General features: G+C 41.7%; 3 protein-coding genes across 23 annotated transcripts in view; 2 read left to right on the top strand and 1 right to left on the bottom strand.

The window, feature by feature from the left end:
- The first annotated feature begins 743 nt into the window (after nucleotides 1–743).
- LOC4817203 (uncharacterized) lies at nucleotides 744–3479 on the top strand. The gene is made up of 5 exons (XM_001356478.4): nucleotides 744–1414; nucleotides 1764–1984; nucleotides 2056–2146; nucleotides 2215–2539; nucleotides 2602–3479. The coding sequence occupies exons 1-5, from the start codon at nucleotides 1365–1367 to the stop codon at nucleotides 2878–2880; spliced, it is 966 nt and encodes a 321-aa protein (XP_001356514.3). The 5' UTR covers nucleotides 744–1364; the 3' UTR covers nucleotides 2881–3479.
- A 994-nt stretch (nucleotides 3480–4473) lies between these two features.
- On the bottom strand, nucleotides 4474–5156 carry ND-13A (NADH dehydrogenase (ubiquinone) 13 kDa A subunit). The gene is made up of 3 exons (XM_033380238.1): nucleotides 4964–5156; nucleotides 4710–4886; nucleotides 4474–4656 (listed from the first exon to the last, which is right to left on the bottom strand). The coding sequence occupies exons 1-3, from the start codon at nucleotides 5093–5095 to the stop codon at nucleotides 4585–4587; spliced, it is 381 nt and encodes a 126-aa protein (XP_033236129.1). The 5' UTR covers nucleotides 5096–5156; the 3' UTR covers nucleotides 4474–4584.
- A 762-nt stretch (nucleotides 5157–5918) lies between these two features.
- Nucleotides 5919–22679, top strand: part of Msp300 (Muscle-specific protein 300 kDa) — a 124732-nt gene continuing 107971 nt past the window's right edge. For 8 of the 21 annotated variants that reach the window (XM_033380222.1, XM_033380223.1, XM_033380225.1 and 5 more), the window contains exon 1: nucleotides 17115–19712. In XM_033380222.1, the coding sequence (XP_033236113.1) occupies nucleotides 17783–19712 (1930 nt within the window). In that variant the 5' untranslated portion in view covers nucleotides 17115–17782. Of the gene's footprint in view, nucleotides 6139–8567; nucleotides 9524–17101; nucleotides 19713–22679 lie in introns of those variants that run through there. The other 13 variants (XM_033380229.1, XM_033380227.1, XM_033380228.1 and 10 more) reach the window with 8 other exon arrangements.

Here is a 22679-nt window from a genome sequence, read left to right as displayed (position 1 = left end):
GTGGATTAGCCACTGATAAGGCAGCGGAGGCAACGACATTTCGTCAAGCCACAGACACTAGGGCCCATCCAGACAGACCCCATCAACTATTTGTTTGAACGTGATAAACACAGACCTAGATCATTCCCAGTGCTTTTTTTTCGTCTACACTTTCGTTCGCACTCGTGTGTGGTGTGTGCCAATTCGCACGGTCACTCATCAGTCACTTATCACTCGATTCGTAGTCAAAAACAACAGCGAAGAAGACGGCCCACACACAAAAGCCCGATAAGCAACAACAGATAAGATCTTTGAATGCGACTACGAGACCAGGAAATGGCCGCCCCCAACAGAACTCGAAATGCGGAAACCTTTAAGCTCTGGCTGCAGATACATACGTGTTTGTGTGTGGTATCTTTAAGCTAGACTCGAGAATATTATGGGACAATTCCAAAATGCATTAAGGCAATGCAGTTTTGCTACGCCGCTAAAAATTCTTCTCTGCGAACAATCATATATGTTCCTATTGCCGTTTTTAAGCCATCGAAAGAAAGTTTTGCATCTTGGGAAAGTTCTTTAGTTTAATTCTTATAACCTCTGCTATATGATAAGCAATATTTGTCTTTAATTTGGAAATATCCACCAAACAAAAGATACAAACTGTTCTCACAAAAGACTTGCCCCCCAATCATTTGATGAACCAGCTATAAATAAGTATGTATTCTCGTATAGATCTGGTTACATTAGAAAAAAACATCATAATATTATCTTATAAACTTAACATGTAGCACTTTGAAAACAATATACAAACTGAAATCAAAATTTAAGAAGTAAGTTTTTGCGTTAGCGGTGATAAAAGTGCAGTTCAAATTTGCGCGCCAAACAACTTGCATTTCGATTAAACAAAACGATCAGGGTAGAATTATTATAAAGGTGAGCGAGCGCTATTAGCGGCATTCAAGAATACTGTTAAGTTCCTTGGTGAACGAGAGTTCAAAAACGTGATCTGTATATAAAAACATATTAATTTGGATATTTGGAGCGAGCTCCTTGAGTTATTTTAGTTAAACCCGAATGGACTGCCAATAGCCAGGGCTGGAAACAAGTTTGGCCATCGAAGAACGCTCTCGCCGCACCTTAGAATAATTCTACCATGGATCAGCTGTTTATTCGGGAGTTCGGTGTCGTGTAAAAATTTCTTGCAAAAAATATTCCTAGATAAACATTAAACAATTAATTGAACAATTAAGCGACATTTTCTGCAATTGTGGCATTCGGGTCGTTTTGGTTCTTTTAGTTTTCTTTAAACTGTTTGCTTTGAACTCTGTCAAGGACACTTGCGTTTTTGTTCTATCAATTTACCAGCGAAGAAGAACCAACTAGAAATGGATATACTCAAGAAAATGTTCAAATCGCAGGAGGAAAAGAAGCAGGAGTGAGTGTTGAGTACATGTGATTAATAGCAATAGATTATGCAAGCCAGCCGCCACTTTGGCGGCAGACAAGTGAATGTTTAAAAATAAGAGGAACAAAACCTTACGCCGACTGCGGCATTTTCAATTGGATCGATAACCAGGCACCTGCCATGATAGATACATTTTCACCAGGATATATACACCCACACAAACACACACACACATGAACAGAGGCAGATGTGTGAGTGTGTGTGTGTGTGCATGATTTGCGGAGGCTGCGTACTGGGGTTCAAAACGAAGGGATTGCCCGGGGGCGGGTGGACACAAATTCTAATGTATGTGTATCCGGAATTGGTCTTCCTCTTGCAGGGGTGCCGATATATCCGCATCGAACAAGGATGAGTTCCGGAAGCCGCAGTGGTTCGAGGAGGCCGAAACGGACGATGAGCTCTTCGACGATGATCGCAAGTTCGCATTCCAAGTGTTCACCAGTCCACTGGAGATGCAGAAGCACTTTGAGCGGCAGATGCAGCGTCTCCTCGAATCGATCGATAACGAAGATCATGAGCATGATGATAATGATGATTTCTGTAAGCAACACCAAGTCGTTGTATCTTGTGATCTATGATTAATAGAACATTTGTCCCCATTTGTTTCCCAGATGATGTCTTGAAGCCCGGTTTTGAAAGCTCGATTCTCAAGAGATTTGCTCGGCAGCATGATCAATCTCTGGACACGGATTTGGATGGCGAGTAAGTCGGGCAGACAGCCCATGCCAGCCCCATTCAGTCGAAACTATATGATTTTTTTGGTTTTTCAGGATCTACGCCGATCAGATGCAGTCGCTCATTCAACGTCTGAATCCGAAGAAGGGACAGGAGCCGGCCGACGAAGCCGTTGGCAACATTTTGCCCTCCAATCAGAGTCGCCTTATAAAGAGCCTGAAGAAGGCTAAGCTGACGGATGAGGAGATCATCATGGGTCGCATACATGGCACCATCACAGCCGATGGCGAAGAGGTGCCACAGGCTCGTCCATCCCGTCCATACGTCGGGATGAAGCCGGAGATCATGACTCCGATGACGCCTATGTTGCCGCGCAGTGGAATGACGCCATTCGGCGGGGTATTCGAGGGAAACTATCAGGTGGGAACCACAAGAAACAGAATTTAAAGGTTCAAATAACTAATAAATATAATTTCTCATAGGGTCCGAAGATGTTTAGCCAGAGCGTGATGACCCAGACGGTGCGCAAGCCGGATGGCAGCTATGAGACCACCAAGGTGGCCCAGGATGCGACTGGGCACAAGACCACCACGGTGACTCGCATGAAAGATGGGCGCACGGAGACGGTGGTCACCCACGATGGCAAGGCTGCCAAGGCCAAGCCGCAGATGGGCTCTCTGGGCGAGCAGCATGTGGCGTATGCCGATCGCAACCTGTTTGTGACAAAAGAAGGCTATGCCATGCCACGGAACCTCTGGTGACCAGTGGTGAACAACTATTGCCCCAATCAAGACAAGCGATCTCTGCTGCAACGCCAGCATCAGCATCAGCAGCGTCAGCAGCAGCAGCAGCAACAGCAACAACAGTATGCAGATAAGCTAAAGCGATTCGTCGGCAACATAGTCCCACCACATCCACACAACATCCAAATTAGAACCTACTATATTTTAGTTTACATTCTCCTTAGTGTTTGGTGTTTTAGATGAAACTCAGTTGAGACAACAGATGACGACGATTATTGACCATGATTTTATTAAGCAGCGACCGCACAGCGTCGTTGTGTATTGTGAGCATGCGCACCCCCAATGCGCTCCACACACACACACTTTCAGTTCCCAGAACAGAACGTTCCCTGGGCTGGCAGGGGGAGTTTGCACCCCCACACGCGGCTGAGAGAAGGAATGCAGTGCAGTGGAGCAGCAGCTCTCGATGGGAGAGTAGCAGGAGCAGGAGCAGGAGCGGGTGCAGGTGCAGGCTCGTGTTGAACGGTGTGAACGTGATTTTCAGTTTGACAAGTCCAGCCAGACTGAGGCCCGGTTCGGTCAGCGGGCTTCAGTCGCCCAAAAAAAAAAAAGAGAAACAAAAGTACGCTGGCCAAATCATCGCCAAATTGCGGCAATTTTTTATTGTATTAGTTCTTCGTGGTACTATCTGTGTCTCAATGGAGCGAGTGTCCAGCAGCAAGCAGCATCTAAGGTGCCCGTAGTATGCAACAAAAAGGCATTCTGAAAGAACCAACCAACTATACAACATATGTATTACCGCTTACCAGGCAAACGATTTACACACAATCTATCATTGATATATAATTTAATTGATTTACTAGTTATACATAAAAATTATATATAGAAAGACACACAGACCCCCACCCCCACCAATCACCTGGTGATTTGATCTACAAAAACTGCAGCGCCAGTTTCGAGAGTTCAACTCACAGTTTATTCAATTTAACTCTGGATTATACTACCTTTAATTTGTTTATTTATTAGTTGTACTAATCTGTAACGTTTAAGTTGAGTTTAATGAAATCTAATCTTTCAAATGGCTATAGTGCATGCACGCATTAGAAATCATTCAAAATACATGCAAATAAAGTGTTGTGCAATATAATATTGTATTTATTTGTTGCTTTTGGGAAGTTTTTTAAATAACTATAAGCTTGAGAGTTCTTTTGTACTGCCTTTTGTATGTTTGATTTCCTGCGAACAAATCCATCCAGAACGAAGTATTGGGCAATAATAATGGGAAACAGGTCTTAAATTTATCATAGTCAAAAATAGGATTAATAGGATCCCTGCCATGCCCCGTTTCGTGTGTCAGCTTCATCAACTTTAGTCAGGGAGGAGCCCTTTCCACTTGAGACATTCCGAACTGTCCCAAGCACTACACAGCAGTTACCAACGCTGTCTTCATGTATACATAATTTAGTCGAAAAGGTACCAAAGGTACTTCCCTACTTCCCTGACTACTTCTTTCGTGAAGGTTAGACCACAAACTCAAGAAATCACTCCTGAATCCAGCAATGGCATTATATCTTCAATCTGGAAAATCCCGTGCACTCCAAAAGTTTTCCGTTTCTCATAGTCGCAGCCAAAGCCAGTTTGTGGTATAATTTTATTCAGTTTGAAATTTAAACTAAAGCAATTGGATGGGCAGACCCAGGCCTCTCAAGATGGTAGTAGTTCCTAGTGATGATGGTCATCCTTCTTCACGAAACGCAGGCCGCAGTAGCCGCAAGTGTGAGAGCCGGGAGCGTCCTATAACCAAAGATTGTTTAAGATCCGCAGATATTCAATAGAATATGTCCTACCAGATTGATGTACACCTTGGGATGTCCGAGGGGGCCATCGCCGCCATCGCAGAAGACCACACGCTCGGTGCTTTCGATTGGTGGCACATCTTCAATCATTTTGATGCCCCAGTTCTCGTTCACATAACGCTTGGCATTCACGAATCGCACATTGCGGTAGTCATCCTTGTCAAAGACCTAAACGAGCATAATTTTTGGATATAAAATCAAAAATGTTTGCGTAATCGCAGGACGGCCACAACATTTCTACTCACTTGTCCCGTGTGCGTGACTTTGTCGATGTCGCTGCGTGAGCTGTTGTTGCGTACGGCGGTCAATGGAGCCAGCCAGTTCTGGCCACAGCGTCCAACTTTGGCCAAATTGTTTACCAATTGCTTGCTGGCCATTTTTCCAAAAATTTTGTTCAGACAATTTTTATTTTGATAGAACAGACACAGCTGGTTTTGCAGTGCTCTTGACAGAACATTATGTGCTGTTAAGATTTTGCGCTTAACAGCACAGCCGGAACATATCGATGCCACCCCACCTCTAATTCCAACGGTTAATTTAATGCTGACTTGCCGGCCGGCGGAAAATATTTCGTACAATACAAACAAGTGGTTTTAGGTATTTTGAGGTGCAATGTTTAGTATTATGAAGTGGTTATCTCTTATTTTCTGCTATTTGTTACCGTTTTATGCACATACTTTTTTTTCACGCGATAGCCCTTTTTTGACGCTGTGACGCTCCCATCGCTGACTACCATTTTTAGTGCTTTCGCGCATTTTTTTTAAATGGCGACTTTATTGTGTGTTTTCACGATTTAAAACTTACAAAAAATGGACAAAAAGAAAGCTAAGCACGTGTAAGTATTGTTTAAAGCATAGATGCATGCAGGGGATGCATGCGTTTGCTATTTAGAAGTATATTTTGGCGTTTTTCTGCCAGTTTTATGCGGGCTGTACGAAATTGCCTGTGTATGTGTACGTGCTGCCAGTTGTGCTGATTTTCCTTGTACCGCTACTTTATCCGAAACTTGCCTCGCGCATACGTTCTGTTTAGAATGCAGGAATATAAACAGAAATGGAGGAGCCGGCTGAAAATTCTACGAGAGGGAGAGAGCACAGACAGACACCGCGTCGTGCGCAGTTGCCGATCTCTGTGTCTGCTGTTTTCCCCCGAAAATTGTTCGAAAATCTTCCCCAAGATCGGCCACGGCGGCCCGGCCCTGTCTCCTGGCACTGGGGAAATCGTTTCAGTTAGTGTTTCGTGCTCGTCGAGTGTTGTTCTCGGTTTTTCCTCAACAATATTAAAAAAGTTCTTCATAGAAAAAGTCTTCTTACCTGCCATCCAAGCATATACACATATATACACGACTATATATACCCACATATGCGCAATATATAGAAATTTCAATTGGAATTGTTCGCGAAATCGAATCAAATTTATGGTGTGTTACATCAAAGTGCATTGTGGATCAATCGAGTGATTCGTATTGCATAGAAATTCTAGAGAAACATAAGTTTTATGCTTAATTTTCCATGGATTACATAATCGAGAGTGCTCGCTAGTGTGTTTGAAGTGAAAGGAAAAACGTGTTCCTCCACGTTTTTCCGGTTCGGGGAAAATGTTTCAAGAATGTGTGCCTGTGCCGTGCCCGCCAGATAATTGGGGAAACTACTTATAACCCTTACGATGCGATATTAAAGAAAAAAAAACCCCATAAAGCGGATGGCAATTAAAAGTGGGGGCCGCCCCGCAAGAATAAAAGTGGAAGACACCGCGTGCTGCACTCTCGGGAACGGTGGTGTGGCAGCATCTTCTTCTCGGCATGATTTTTCGAGCAAAAGTTTAACGAACTGAGTTCATTTCTATTTTTGAATAATTCGTAGAGCGACCGCCGTCGCCGCTGCTGCTGCTGCCGTCACCGCCGCCCCGCAAAAGTGAAAAGTCTGCATGAGTTTTCCTTTGGTTTTTCTTTTGCTGGTGCGATGAGGGACGTGTGCTTTTTAAGTGGTAGTGGTACGCCCGCCGACTGATCAACGCCTACACTGTGCAATTTTTGTTGCTGGAAAATCCATAAAGGAAACGATATATTGAAAGCAGATGACGGAATTATACACATGTATAGGCGGTAAAAACTGTGCAAAATTAATTTGGAAATATCATTTGTTGTTTGATGAAATTGTTACAGTGGCACTAGGCTATAAGCCACAAGGGAGGTGTATGTAAAATGTTGAACCCCTAAAAGAAGAGCCTACGCTAAAAAAGGGGTTTTTTTTAGTTATTTCATTATATTTTCTCTTCAAACGTATCAAGGTTTCTTCGTTCTGCCTAGTATTCACTGTATCTAGGACTATTACCCATTAAAACAAACATTTTGCCCTCAATTCCATTCACTTGAAATACCTACAATTATTTGCATATATTATAGCCCAAAATTCAACTAAATTTCAATTTGTTTGCAGCATCTATGTTATATTAGCTCTACAAATTGCTCACACGCACACTCTCAAGCCATATATCATCCTTATAGACAGACTTTTGGAGAAGGCCTTCAAACAATTTTGACAGCAGCTAATCCAAACGCTCTCTCTTTCATTCGTTGCCATAGCCATAGCTATAGACACATACATATGTACATATATCTGGCACAATGTTAAAGTTTTTCATGCATTGTAAATTATCTGCCACTAAAATATATTTTCCTCAAAATATATGTGACAACTATATGGAATGAATGTTCCGCGAGCCAAGAGGATGGGCACTTTGGAAACTTGAAAGCAGCGCCAACGTCAGCGCCATTTTTAAAGATTGTATAAATATTGAGACCACTTCCGTTGGAAACTGTCTTGCAGATACATATATCCGTATACCCGTATACTCGTATACTCGTGTGTGTAGGTCTCTGGTGAAATTAGTCCCGAAACCAAATTTTCAAGAATAGGTCATGATTTATTTATGTTTCTTTTTCTTACGTATGTATTTTGTCCCACTTGACATAATTGGGTTGGACACTCAGGTGAATGTTGGGCTAATGAACAAATGATGATTAATGATTGTCTACAGATCAGTTTTTGATGAGCAGAATATTTGCTTATATTGAGATGACAATTTTACAAGAATCTTTGGAGATAGGTAGCTATCTATCAAACGTTTTAATCCGCATTTAAACAATTTGTTTTTAAATTTATTAGGTGTTAAGTTCTTTAGGAAATTAAACAAGATTCTTACCATGATTAATGGTTCTTGAACGAAACATATTCCTTAAATATATTCACGAATTTCTCCCTAAACTCTGAAATTAATGGTAAACAGTATTTTGTGTTTATTTCAACACTATCATCAAACAATATGAAATTAATTTCGAATACAAAATTTGATATGATTTATGGTTTTGCACAGTTTATGCAAGGAGATTTTTTTTTTCTTATAAATATACGAATTGGTATATACAAATATTTTCCGAAACTAAAAACTAAAAAAAAATATCCTTGAAATTTATAGAAAAATCTGCAAAATTTCTTGAAAAATTATAAAAAAAAACTTTAAAAAAATTCGGATTTAAATGCTAATTAGGGCCCGTTTAAATCTATCATTTTAATTCGTTCTAAAAACATTATTTCCAAAAAGTGTATCACAAAAAAAAACTAGAAACCAATTGAAATAGAAAATATTTTAAAATAAAAAAATATTTAAATAATAAAAAAAATTAAATAACAAATACCAAAACCTTTTAAACCGATAAACTCAACATATATTAAAAAAATCTGTGGAAAATGCATTGAAACTTGAACAATTTCAAAACCTATAAACCCAAAACCTAAAAATCGTTTAAATCCATCATTTTAATCAGTTTTAAATTTGTTATTTCCGCAGTGTAATATGTTAATTTAAAACGAAAACCCAACCTTGTGCCAAAAGTCTTTTGTGAAATAGTAAGCCAAAACCAGAAAATATCGAATTAATACCAGAAATCAGGAAACCACAAAATCCCGAATCGTCTGAAAACGTTTGCGGTGTAGAGATGTCCGGGCAGCAACCGCCGCCGTATGGCAACGGGCCACGTGGCTGGAATCCACGCGCCCACAATCCAGCCTCACCCTCGCCATCGTCCTTTCTGTATCGTCCGCCCTCGCCGTGGACGACGGCGCCGAGTCCGCCGCCCATTATTGCGGGGCCGCGACCCTTTGGCCATGCCATGTCACCGGCGCCGCTCAACCAGGTGCGCGGACAGCGTGGCAGCACCAACATGCCCCATCCGAGGCCCCAGTGGCCGGGAAATAACCAATCGCCGGCCCCCTATCAGCCACCGCCGAGTCCCTACTACGGCGGAGGTGCTGGTGGGGCATCGCCCGCCCCGCGTCCCTTTCGACCGGCACCGCTGCAGCACCAGAACTCGTATGGATCGCAGCAGCAGCAGCATCAGCATCCGACCAGCTCGTTCCAGCTGTCGCCCACACCGTCGCCGATTGTGTGCCAGACGCCGAGCTCGGACTTTACATACAGCAATCGACAGACACCGCTGTCCCATCAATCCCAGCAATCGCACTACCAACAGCAGGCCCCTCCGCCCCAATACCTGCAGCAGCTCCATCAGCAGGGACTGGGACCACCGATACCACCACAACCGAGACAACACGGACACGGACTGGCTCAGGACCAGATCGATTTTATCGGCGTGCCGCTGGAGCCTCCGCAGCCTAGATCCTATGTGATCTATGATGACGAAGAGGAGTTTGGTCCATCGACCGCCGAGATAATAGCGAATCAATCGCAGGACTATGTCGACGAGAAGCTGGCCGAATATCAGATGACGATATTGCAGCTGCAGGGTAAGTCTTTTCACTCGTAATTTCTCCCAGTGGCTTTCTCTTTTTCCCCTAGCGAATGACTCATTCGAGAATTGTTTTTTTGGGGGACAGCTTTCTGGCAATCGGACGGCGGCATTTAACAGACAAAAATCGTGTAAAATATGTGATTTTTCTCTTGGCAAAGCATTGAACTTTGCAGCGGCTGGGGGGGGGGCGGGCGGAAAACTGAATGTAAATGTCAACCGAACTTGACCCAGAGACGATCCCCCTCCCAGCCAGCATCATCATTATCTTGAGAACCATTCAACCGTCCCGTCCCCACATCCAACCTGACATCATCGCTCGAAAGTAGACTATGGCCTAGATTCTTGGCCCTCTCTCACCTTTCACTGGCCGCTTCTCCCCCCCCCTCGGACTCTATTCGGACGAGTATATATTGGCTATTTTCGTGTGGTCGCCGCATTCTGGCCGTAAGATAATGACATAATGTTGTGGCCAAAATGGAAACTGAATATAAATTTTGGTTTTTTTGGCAATCGTGCAAATTGCAATCGCCAATACGGGCCCCACACCACATCGAATGCCAAATAAATCGATGAATTGTTATAGTTTATACATACTATATTTTTCTATACACTCGCACATATTTTGTTTTGTGCTCTCTAACAATTCGCAAGTGCCTTGGAATGAGATAATCTTTGTTATCCAATACTTTCTGGCTGTGAAGGAGGACCAAGAAAATATTTGTTTATTAAATTAAAGTCAATTGTTGATGTAGGTTTTTTTTTGGTTTTTAGAAAAACTTTTTACTAATTAATTTTTTTTTAGAACTTTCTGTAAAACTTGAAATTAATTAATTTTTGAAGTTATTTAATTGCTAGTTTTCTTTTTGTATTGCGTACTGATTTTTTAATACAATTTTTTGGATTTTGTGGGTTTTTTTTTGTTTTTAGACAATTTTTTTTACGCATTTCCTTAAAGAAATCATTGTTTTTGTTTAGATTTTTGTTTTTTTAGTTTAATTCTTAAAGAATTTAATAGAACCTTTATAGAGGGCATTCCATAATTTCAGTTTTTAATTAATATAATTTTTTTGCTATTTTTTTTATATAATTAATTTTTATGAAACCAAGAATTTGCAATTTTCTGTGTCATGCCCAAGCCATGTATATGTTTTTGATTTCTTGGCATCGAACCATGCCTCGAGCTTCGGTCCAACCTTTGCCAGTCTACCTTTGCGCATCGTCAAAATCTGTTTATTTTGTTATTGGATTCTGGGGACCGAAGGCATTGACGGACAGGCGAAGCCAAGTAGGTCCCAGTACCCCCCGGGACCCTATAACGAAGTATCGAATGAAACATCTTGTAGTTTTAGGTTCTTTGAGTTTCCTTTTCTTATATCGAAGTAGGTTCCATATGAATTTAGCGTTCAATTTCTATCCGAATTCTGTCCAATTTTATCAATCTGAGTGTATATCAATTTTTTATTTGTTATCTTAAACCAAGATATCGTTGAGTTTTATTCATCTATTCATCGAATCAACAACAATAGTTAGATATAGAAAACGAATTTCCTTTTAGCCGCAATTGTTGGCACAAGTCTATTCCAATTAATTAAACACGGTGTGATCCACACTTTTGTTGTGCAGCTGATAGACAAGGTTTCCGCCAGTCCAAAGCCTTTTGTTGGATGTACTTTATTCACAGAATGAGATCACTTTTTATATTGAAACGCAGCGCGTATTGGCGAGGGGATTATTCAGAAAAGTTGTTTATAGACAAAGGCACAAGGCACTGAGTGTGATTGCCTTTTCATGTTCCAATGATGTCGGTGATGATATCTGTACTCTGTAGTGTTCTGTTCTGTTCTGTTCTGGTTTGGGGGTTTGGTCCGGTGCTGATGTCACAGTGGAAATGGCTTCATTTTGTTATTTATAAATTGCATTTGCCCTGTTTCTCATCTCCTATCCCCATTGTCTTGCCCCGAAAGTTTTCCCCCACAGACCCCACAACTGCTGCTGCATCTCGTTTCTCGGATTCACTTTTGGGCTAACTTATTTTTAGATACTTGTTTGGTATGAAATATCTCAAGGGACGCTGGCTGTCTGGCTCTGGCTCTGTCGCTGTCTCTGGCTATGCTGCTATTTTGGTATAATTTTCTCTCCCTGCTTTCTGGTTTATTTTCAAATTTAGCTGCATTTTTTCTCATTTTCTTTTACTTATTTTATTTTCACTGTTTTATTTGTTTTTTATCTCTGAGATTGGTCTACTCGAACTTGTCTTGTCACGGGAAAAAAGCGATTAAAAATAGAGTTTTTTTTCGAGTTTTAAGGAATTTAGGGTATTTATTTTGTATATTTTCAAAATAAACTTACAATTCAGGAAAAAGTAAAGGAAAATAAAGTAGAATTTGGTTTGTTTTTTTAAGATAAATTAACATTTTCAGCAGCCAAACATTAAAAATGTATCTGTCTGGCAATAAAAAAGATTGATTGGCTGAGGTAAAGATTTTCCAAATGAATGATGTCAGAATTTCTCGTATATATTTTTTGCACAAAATTGGAGGTTGCTTTGAGTTGATTTCATTGACAGCCTAAGTGAACTTTAAATGATAACTACAGTGGAACTTCGTTAGAGCTTGTTGTGCACGGATCCCAGGCAGAAAAGTTCAAGCGAGCGAGGAGCGCTGCCGCATGACGCGTCACGTGCAATGGAAATTAGAAAAGCAACGAATCTTATAGGCATTAGGGTATTACCTATGGAAATAAGGTAATACAATACAATAAGGCAATACTCAACTTACAAGAGGCGTAAAGTTACTTTGCAATCTCTGAATTTAAGGGGAAAAACTCTTCTAGGATCATCAAGGTATAGTAAAAATCTCCATGGAGGGATTTTTAAAGATTTCAGTATGAAAAGGCTCCTGAGAGACTGCAGATCAATCAGCAATCAAAAGACGAGATATGGATACTTATTTATGTGATCTTATGCTGAGCTATATAGAAGTAAGATAGTTTCATATCTAAGACCAGGAATTCTCATTGCATTCTTTCCATCTTCGTGCGGGATAAAGTGCTTTAGCCCACAGAATGGGAGAGGGCACGATACTAGATCTCCAATACGTTGTAGCTAGAGATCTTCCTAGATCTGGATCTTGAGACCTACATTTCTTCTATTGATCACCTATGTAGATCTCACAGAGCTCTTATAATGAATAAATAATATATGTTACAGAGGTCTTATAATGATCAATAATAATAATACAATAAACAAGTGTTTCTTAGAGAGGTTCCCCCTCAGTAAATGCCAATATTTTGTTGAATTTTAAGCCATAGATAGACTTGTAATCTCCTGTCATGTTTTATCTGTGATAAACTTAAGCGCTTTGAATGATATTCTTAATATTAAAGATTTTCTGCCAAGAAAACATCCACAAATATTCCACAAATCCTATATTTGATCAAAATGTTGGATCATTTTATACAATTTTGTTGCAAATACATAATATAATTCAAAGCATCTTACAATAAACGTTTTTGCTGAGAAAAACCCACGCACTCGGAGCAAATGGGAAACATATGAGATCTGTAGATAGTCCATATATATGGCTATATTATAGATGCCTATAAATAGGGAATTCTCGAAACTAATTTTAACATTTTTCGCACGTAGAAATATCATGGATACGGATGGGGTATGGCACGGATGACGATGATGATGATATCTAGACATATGCAAATGTGCCGCAATTCAAACAAATCACAAATTGTTGACAGTTTGCCCAGAGTTTTTGGGTTTTTAATTGCTTTTCATATTTTTCGGTCGCTTGAGTGTATAAATATTTAAGGCTAATAGTTTTCAATCGTCTACAAAGCTTAATTTCTGGGCAAATAAATTCTGTTGGCCACTCTTAAAAGGCATTCATTTCTGTTTAATTGACTCTTGAGACTGATTCATTGGGCCACATATGTATGCCTGTATTTTGCAACTATTATTTTAGTAGAACTAGATGAATGTCTGTTTAGAGAACCCCGACCGATGCCTTGGAAGTCAATATTTGAAGAGCCCCAAAGCGAGATCCATTTGCCATTTGCCTCTAAACCAAGAAAGTTTATGGTTAGGTGTGAAATAAATAGGAATAACATCAAATCTATCTCGGGACAAAGGAAATTGTGTCGAAAGTGCTCAGAAAATCGCAATTTTTTGAGAGCGGAAATCTTTGTTTATGCGGAAAAATGTTTGCACAAAAGTCAATGTATTTGAGTGCTGGAGATGGATATAAATATACGTTCTTAGATGGTCTATAATTAGCTCGATGTATACACATGATACTGGATCGGGAATATATGTGTATATTATATGCTTTAAATACATATATTCAAGGTATATACAAAGACTTTCCACAAAAAAAGGCTGGTTCCATTGGTAGATTATGCACATTCGCAAATGAATCAGTGAAATGTATCTAATTCATTCATTCACATGTGAGTCATAATTTTTGTACAGTAATATATGCCATCCCCACAGAAATTGAATTTTATCCATCGATTTATATTTTCGATCTGTATTTTTTTCATCCTGTAATGATATATATAGATTTATGAGTAATTACAGATAGCAAATTGCATTTATTGTTGATGTTTTCCATTCAATCAGCTGCTCTAAGTCAAGAAATTCGAAATTTTATCGAAGTACCGATACATTTTTAGTATTTTATCGTCGAAAAATACCACAATCCTTCGAGACGAATGAGTTCCTTTCGCGTGTTCCATTCCAATGTCCCCGGATGGGATAATTTTACAAAGAATTTGCTTTAGCCCTGTTGGTAGCCCGGCTATAAGAAGGTTGACCATTTAAAAATCTGATTAAAACCGAATGGGATATTATGTATCTCAAACGTTGTTTTTTCTTGCAGCTCCTCCTAAAGCTTTAAAATCACTTATTTTTTATTTAATTTCCAATTATAATTTGTGTTCTTATCTAAGTTACCAGAAAATTACTTACGAGCTGCCCCTTTTAGCCTTTTCAAGTGTCGGACACTTAACAGCAGCATTTTACAACCCGCTCAGTGGCTCGCACACACACAGACGAAGCAGCAGCAGCAGATCGTAAATAAAATCATGCCATAAAACCCCATTGAACAAGTGAATCCTCTCACGAAGGCGCCACTTGGCGGTGGGGCTGTTGTTGTTGCTGTTGTTTTCGTTGTACTGGCGGCTGTTTTGCGGGCAGCTGTTGGAGTCCCACTATTGTTTACTTTTCTGGTAATTAATGTGCTTTATTTTACATGATATTTCAAGTGGCGGCGGTTGAGTGTGTGGGTTCTATCATTTGCATCCAAATTAAATCATCGTTAAAGAAATTAAAGACATTTCGCCAAAAAAGGGTCGATATAGGCATACCTATATTCTTAATACGAATCAATAATCGGACAACAAGATGTTGCACAATTATAAGATAATAAGACCATTGTTGCACAATTTTACACTTTTGACTCAGATTCATATCATAGCTCTTATGGTAGATAAACACTCCTTCCTTCTCTATAAAAGACCTTCATGTGATCTTGCTCTTCTTCATAGAATGGGTGCCATTTCTCAATCCTAAAATCTTTCCTTTTGGTATCTTTTTGTAATTCAGCCTGACTTCAATGTCCCTTCCCATCTTTATGTTCATAAAACTATTTGCTCTAAGTATTTGATGATTACATTCCTCAGCGTGTTCGATATCTCAGATTTTATACGCATGGATTGAACATCATCCAGAATAGAAATTTATACCTTTTGGTTGGAAATAGATCAGTATAAGAGTTTACTTTTGTTCTTGCTCCTACTTCCACTGTTATTAAATTTAACACCAGTGGTGGTTGCTTTTGGAGCGACTCTTGCACCAATTTTCGTTTGATTACTTTCAAAACCATTAAAATTAGTCGACCTCTATGCGTTTTATGCATAATTATTATTTGTCTAGGCGCATAGCAGATTAAATTGCGTTGCAATTGGTAATTGCAAATTGCTTGAGACCGTTTGAAGTGCAACCACTAATGACAACTCCACGTTTGAAGGTCAACTTCTTAGCTGGCAACAAACATCATTGGGGCACGAGATGTATATCAAATGCAATGCAATCACCAAAGCGTGACGTCATGAGTCTGGGCTGTGGTTTTAAAAATAGCAACGAAAACTGGTTTACTACCCTGCCAGAGGGTATTACACTTGTGCGTTGGGATGGCAAAGAGAGCGATATATTTTAAAATAATAAATTTATTGTGATATGTTTCGTTTTGTGCTAAGAAAATGTTCGGGGGCGTTCGGCATCTTATCGTCTCGGTTCCGATTACAGTCTCACTCGCACTGCAAGGGTATCTTACACTTCGGCTACTCTCTCGTATGCTTTATGCTGTTGTAAATAATAAACAAAAGCCAGGCCCCAGCGGTATTATGTAAGCTGCAAACAAACAAAAAACAAAAAAACAGATCACTGTTATTTTTTTTTGGTTTTCCAGCTTTTATTTTTATGAATGACTTTCATTAATTGTTTGCTGCTGTAAGTTGAGCTTTGCCATGCGCTGCCTGACCTACATTTCGATAAGCGGAGGAGACGACGTGTCTCAGAACATTCATAGTACATTGGCAGCATTTGCAAGCGTTTAACGAGCACTCGGGGTGTAATAATAGGTGGTAACATTCATACATAGGTGGGAAAACAACCCCTTTAACAGGCAGGTAATTGCTATTTTCTCACGCTTCATGATGTCATGCCGAAACGGTGTAAGGGAATTACAACAACAGACCAAAAGGCAAAGGCTGTAAGAACTTGAAAATGCCAGCCACTCAAGCAGAAGAGCAAGAGCACAAGTCAATTACTGAGAGAGAGCGAGCGTATAACAGAAGAGAGCCAAAGCGCCAGAGAGCGGAGAGCGGGAGTACAATGCTAAGCTTTGGCTTGGCTTATCATTGTACTGCCACCCTATAAAAAGAGCTTTTTTTGATTCGCGTTAACTTTTGACGGTCGCGCAAAGATGAGCGAAAAATATGCACAACTGTTTTGCTTAGAGGGGGGGTTATTGAAAGAAAATGTATGAAACTCCAGACAAAAGAAATATATTTTTAGAATTAATTTATTGCGTCTTAAACGTGGTTTCTGAATCTATATAACAATGAAATTAGTTGATAAAATTAGGGATCAAGAGTGCAGTCTCTACACTTAAAATCCCTCTATATTTCAACGTATAACAATCAAAGTGCAGTCTTGGTCTCTTATCTCCCCTTCTCAAAAGCCGGCTACTGCGCCCCTGACCCCAAAACAATAACACGGTCGTCTGTGTTAATTTTTTGAAGAGGGAGAGAGAGCTTGAGTGTACGTGAGGCGGCTGTACTGTGGAGCAAAGCAACATCCATCAAAGTGCGTAAATAAGACAGAACAGAGCGTGCTCTCTCTCTCTCGCTCACTGGGCTCTTTCAAAGCCGGCCGCTCTCAATGTCTCTCGCGCTTTAAAAAGTACAAGAAAAATACCCATACACTGGCACAGACGGAGAGAGGCAGCGAGAGAGAGCGAGAGAGAGAGACTGGTTGAAACATGAGCTTTACTACGATTACTATATGCCTGCCGCTCGGCTGCTGGACAAGGCGTAGCATGTTGAACGACGACTGCAATGCTAACGGATACGACGATTCAGATTCAGTCAGTATCGAACCGGCTTTCTACCCCAACGTTGGGGTCTTGGATTTGGGACTTGGCAGCGAAAAAGTGTGGGGCCTACAATATGAAAGAGTGTATATTTTCTCGCGGAGTAAATCAAAAGAGTGAAGTGGAATCGTGAATTTGCTGAAACAAGAAAAAACCTAATTGGAATCTTCTGTGAGAATTTGTTCTTACCAAAACGACCCAAAGGCAGCGTCCGTTTCAGTGCGAATTGTGTGAAGTTTTATGGCCTAAAACGCAAAAGGCTGACGTGATTAAAAAATAAAAAAGAAGTGGCGTATTTTTTGGCTTTTAAAAGAATAAAAGTTGATTTACGTGCTCCAGGAGGAGGAAGAGGAGGAGTAAGGAAAACTGAAGGCCAACCGCCGGGGGTTGGTTCGAAGGGAAAAATCTTCCTGTGAAAATCCATGCCCGGAATGAGTGTGCGTGTTGCGTGAGAAAAATCAATTTTGGTTCATTTTGAACGCAAAGGAGAAAGAACGAAACAAGGGGCAGCCAAGAGACCGAAAGAAAAAAGGGCTTGTCCAAATGAGAATTTGCTATAACGAAAGGAATTCAACGAAATCGATGCTATCATGGCTGATAGCACAGATCCAGGCAAGGATCCAACCATAGATGCGGGCGGAGGAGAAGGAGGTGCTGCTGACGCGCCTCCAATCCCAGCTGTTCGGCGGCGTCGTGCGCATGAGCACAAATCCTCCTCGAGGGAGAACGTCGAGGAGCAGGAACAGCTGGAGACATCCACAGTGACGCGAACGTACATGAAGACCATTACCACATCCTTGACCACATCGAGCAGCAATCTAGAAGAGGAATACGCATCCAGCTGCAGCAGCAGCAACCAACGTTTGCGCCAGAAGGTGGCTCAATACGAGAAGGTCTGGTCGGAGGGCCTGGCCAACACCGGGAAACGTACCGCCGAGGAGAGCTCCGATGAACTACGGCAGGACTCGAACCAGGATGATGACCAGGAGAATCCCTTCGACATTGATGTCCACGAAATCGAGCGACGGTTGCGTTTGGAGCGACAGCGCGGTCTGGCCGAGGCGGAGGCAGCCAAGCTGGCCTTCCAGCAGGTCCAGCTGCGGCACACCACGCCCCCACCGCCGTCGTCGCTGCCCCGTCTGGTGGAGGTGACTAGCGAGCAGACAGCCAGTCCGTTTAACGTGACCTTGAGGACCACCAGTCGGATGAGTCCCGGTGCCGATCAGGGGAACGTAGAGGAGCAGCTGTCGCCCTTCAATGTCACCCTCCGCACCACCAACACGCGACGGCACGCCAAGAAGGTGGAACTAGAGCGCTTCCTCGACGGCGAGCGAATGGTGAGAGAGGTGCCTGCTGCAGACGGGGTAAGGACCATCATTACCTCCTCGATGACCAGCGATGGGGGCTACGCCGAGGAGAAAATCTATCGCCACGGCGAGGGATATGTCTCGCCGCGTGACTCACCCTCGTGGTCGCGCTCGCATTCCAGTTACTCCGGCAGTGAGCGGTCCAGTGTGACGCCACCGCGGAGCGTGGACTTGACCGCCGGCGGCAGGAGGATACTCATTAAGCTGGAGAACGAAACCGAACTGGGAACCGAACTAAACGACGAGACAGATTCAAGTGCAGCGAATCGGCAGCAACACTTTGGTGGCAGACAGGACGCGGCCATGGCAACGGGCAACATTGACATTACCGTTGGTAGCAGCAACCCCCGCAGGCGTTTGTACCAACAAACAACTGTCCAGGTGGGTGGCAACGTGGCAGCAGCGCCACAACAACAGCAACGTCCCCGGGAACTGGCCCTCGAAACAGGAGGAACGAAGAAGAAGACAATGCCACTAACATCCACGCCGATTGGCACGAAGGAGCAACCGCAGGAGCGAAAGGCACACGGCACAACGCCGCCAATCAGTCCAGCTGGAACGTGCCAATTGCGTGGTTCTTCAGCGGAAGAGCAACGGAAAATTGTAAGCCACAAAACGATAACCACCACCAGCAGCAGCAGCAGCAGCACTACGAAATCGAAATCCTCGACCTCCTCCTCGTCCACGGCCACGTCCACGTCGCGCAAATTAATCGAAGATTCGCCGTCTCCATCGCAGTCGCAGGCCGTTGGCGATATCTCGTTTACCGCCTCGCAAATACGTCTAAGTCGCGATAACCTATCGAACGCCGGCGATATTATCGATAACGATTCCGATACCGAGGGCAGACCGGCCAGCAGCATTGTGATTGTGTCCACACCCTCGCGATCTGTGACCCCGTCAACGCCCAGCACCACTCCGCACACCCCACACGCCCCACACGCCCCACACACGACAGCAGCCCACGCTCTCAGCGGCATTGGCACTTTCAGCAAGAGTCTGCGACAGGATTATCAGACTCAAGTACAGCAAAGTGGCAGCCGTGGCAGCAGCAGCAACGAAAACGAGTACCAGGAATTCCAGTCCACAATGGCGTCGATCAATTACGCCCGCAGCAATTCCCAGTACGACAGTCATATCAAGGAGAAACGAGGTAAACCTTTGATCCAAATAGCCATTAAAGGAGGTGGAACGGGAAGAGTTAAGAATTCTCTGTATTGGGGGTAAAGCGAATCAGAACGGTCTGCTCGGAACGTTTCGCCTTTTGAAAGGATGAATTTATAGAGAAAACAATGCCTTTTCCAGCTTCTAACAAAGTAAAACCTCTTGAAGAGGATTGTCTCATTTCTAAAATTTCTATAAATTATTTAGGAACAAATGCTTATAGTTTGACAGATTTCTGGCAAAAATCAGTTATATTTGTATCATAGTCCTACGTTAGACCTTTCTCTGGTATCTTCCGCTTTCCAGAGTGCTCAATATCGTTATATAATCGATATACATATATTTGTCAAATTACTCAACCAAGCTTTCTATATCTCTGTGCATCCCATTTTCTAAGTTGTTGTGATTGTAATTGTGATTGTGTTCCATCTCAAGTTCTCTTTGCCTTCATATGTCAACACTGTCATATTAACCACCCCAGATTCGTGCATTATAATTAGGGATCATACAAAAACTGTATTTAGTTTTTTTATAAGACAATTCCTTTTGGGAATCATATTAGAACCACAATCAGAGCTAGAGTCTTAGCCATATTGGCAGATACCGCTTCTTTTTAGGTCTTTTCCGACCGAAAATTCAGCTAAATCTTAATGAGTTTTAATGGCCATATTTGAAAATCAATTTGGAAACCATTCTTTGTTTTCTCCATACCAAATACCGCTTGGCCTCATTTTCATTGATTTTTACCGAATCTTTTTATGTTTTAAGGGCCAAACCACTTTTTTTAAGCCACAAACTTCCATAATCCCTAAATCTCATTCATTTAGATTTGATGGCAATAAGATAGAGATAGTAAGGGGTTCCAGAGGTAGCAAAAATGTAATGTTCATGATATTTTCACAAGGAATTGATGAGGATTACCCTTGTATTTGTAAACAAATTTCATAAGCAGCACAACATTGACGTATGACAGTAGTATACCTTTCCCATTAAAAACTTATTACTACATTCCTACTTTTTCTTATAATATTAAGGATTTCCGAAACACGAAGATAGGTTTCTATAAAAACCCAATCGAGTTTGTAATTTTAAACAATTTAAAAATATTTCTAGTGGTTTTTTTATCGAATGTCGATCTTTTTCGAATCGCACTTGCCATTCGTAGAAATTGTGTCCTTTCGCTTATGGATAATATGTACAACGAATCAATGTCTATCGTATGAGGCGAATGATTCTCGAATGACTCTCGATACGTGCGAAATTTCTACACCGAATCGAATATCATTCGCATCATGTGCCGCCGAATGTTCAGCTAATGGAACAGGTGTATTAGATAGTGATAGTGATTTAGCGATAACAGGAAATTGCAATATTTTGCACGACTTTTCCCTTGGGCAATCGAGACGCCACTCGCCAAGACCAATAGAATGTCAAGGTCAGATCGGCGGTACTTTGTGGTTACCCACAGAGAGGGGGAGATGTAGACTTAATTAATTATTACAGACAAAACAATCGATAAAATAAGCTGCCGAAATGACATCATCCCATCCATCCATCCATCCACTCACAGGCCGGCCGCTGCCCGCCGACACATTTGTCGTCGACGCAATTCGAACTTCCAACTTGTTTAGACGCTCGTCTGCTGTGTGTGTTAGCTGTTTTGCTTATTTTGTTATAAGTCAGTCGGTCGGCGGTCGGTCGATTGGCTCCGCCGTGCCCTGAACTTCCATTTAGCGAGTTGTACGGAGTATACGAGTCTTATTTATATACACACACAGTGCGTTTGTTATGTATTCGACTGTTGGCAAGCAGCAGCGTTGGCGCTGGCGCTGGCACTGTGCTACCTCTTTCTTGGCAGCCAAAAAAGCACTCGAAGCAGTCGGCCCACCAAACTACCCCCCAAAAAGATCTACAGAGGGGGGGCGGGTCTATTATGTGACCTCCTCTACTCGGCTGTTATTATGTTAAGCACAACAACCAATTAAGTGTCGGGCAGAGGCGGGCAGGCAGGCTGTCTGTCCCCCTTTCTCTCCTCTTTCTTTTTGCTCTCTTTCTATATACATATATATCTGTTTTGTTGCGCCGATCCTTTCAATGACTAGCGCAATTTTTGGCTGCACTTGACGATGATACCAGTACATGTCTAAATATCTCTATATTTGTATCTGTATCTATAGATACGCCCTGACATTCACTTGTCTGTATGCATTATCTATCAGATATATATATACATATATGTATGATTATCATGGTATAATTCCATCTTTTATGGATATTGCATGTTTGCACTCTTTTTTTTGGGGCTTTCAAAAAGTTTTGTAGATAAGAACGGACAGGTGATATGTACATACTATATACTTTATGTACAAGAATTCAAGTTCAAGATGGTATTTGGGGTTTTTAACGGAAAAGTATAAGGGTGTTCAAGAAACTGTGTAAAGATTAAGAATTAATCATTTTTAGAGAAGAAATATTAGAACGAGGAGGAACGTTGTGAGTTGCTGCGGACACCGCAACTCTAAAGTTATACCCGATACTAAGTCAGTATGGCTCTCCTCCGGCAGACGCCGCTAATATTAAACGACACGACAAAGAGTGCGTGCGAGAGAGACAGAAAATCAGTCTGAGCGTGACGTCACGCGCTGCGTAGCCACTGCAAATTGATTTGTTTCCTTTGGCTATAAAAATGATCTGATCTGATCCAGATTCAGCGATCTGATAGATATGGTCATTATCTATGATTCTGCGTTTTTAGTTTTCTCGAATCTGCAATATTGTGGATGCAACAGATTTTCGTCCTTTGTGGGGGCGGATGGGGGTGGGGCGAAATTCTGAGATATACGTTTTATAGTGACATCTTAAAGGAGTGTGTGCACCAAATTTGGTTACTCTAGCCTTAATAGTCTCTGAGATTTATGAATATCCCCAGATCTGCATCCTTTGCGGGGGCGGAAGG

The sequence above is a fragment of the Drosophila pseudoobscura genome, chromosome 4 (assembly GCF_009870125.1).
Source record: "Drosophila pseudoobscura strain MV-25-SWS-2005 chromosome 4, UCI_Dpse_MV25, whole genome shotgun sequence".
NCBI classification, from domain to species: domain Eukaryota; kingdom Metazoa; phylum Arthropoda; class Insecta; order Diptera; family Drosophilidae; genus Drosophila; species Drosophila pseudoobscura.
Note: the sequence above shows the minus strand (reverse complement) of the source record. Positions and strands in the feature narration are given on the sequence as shown.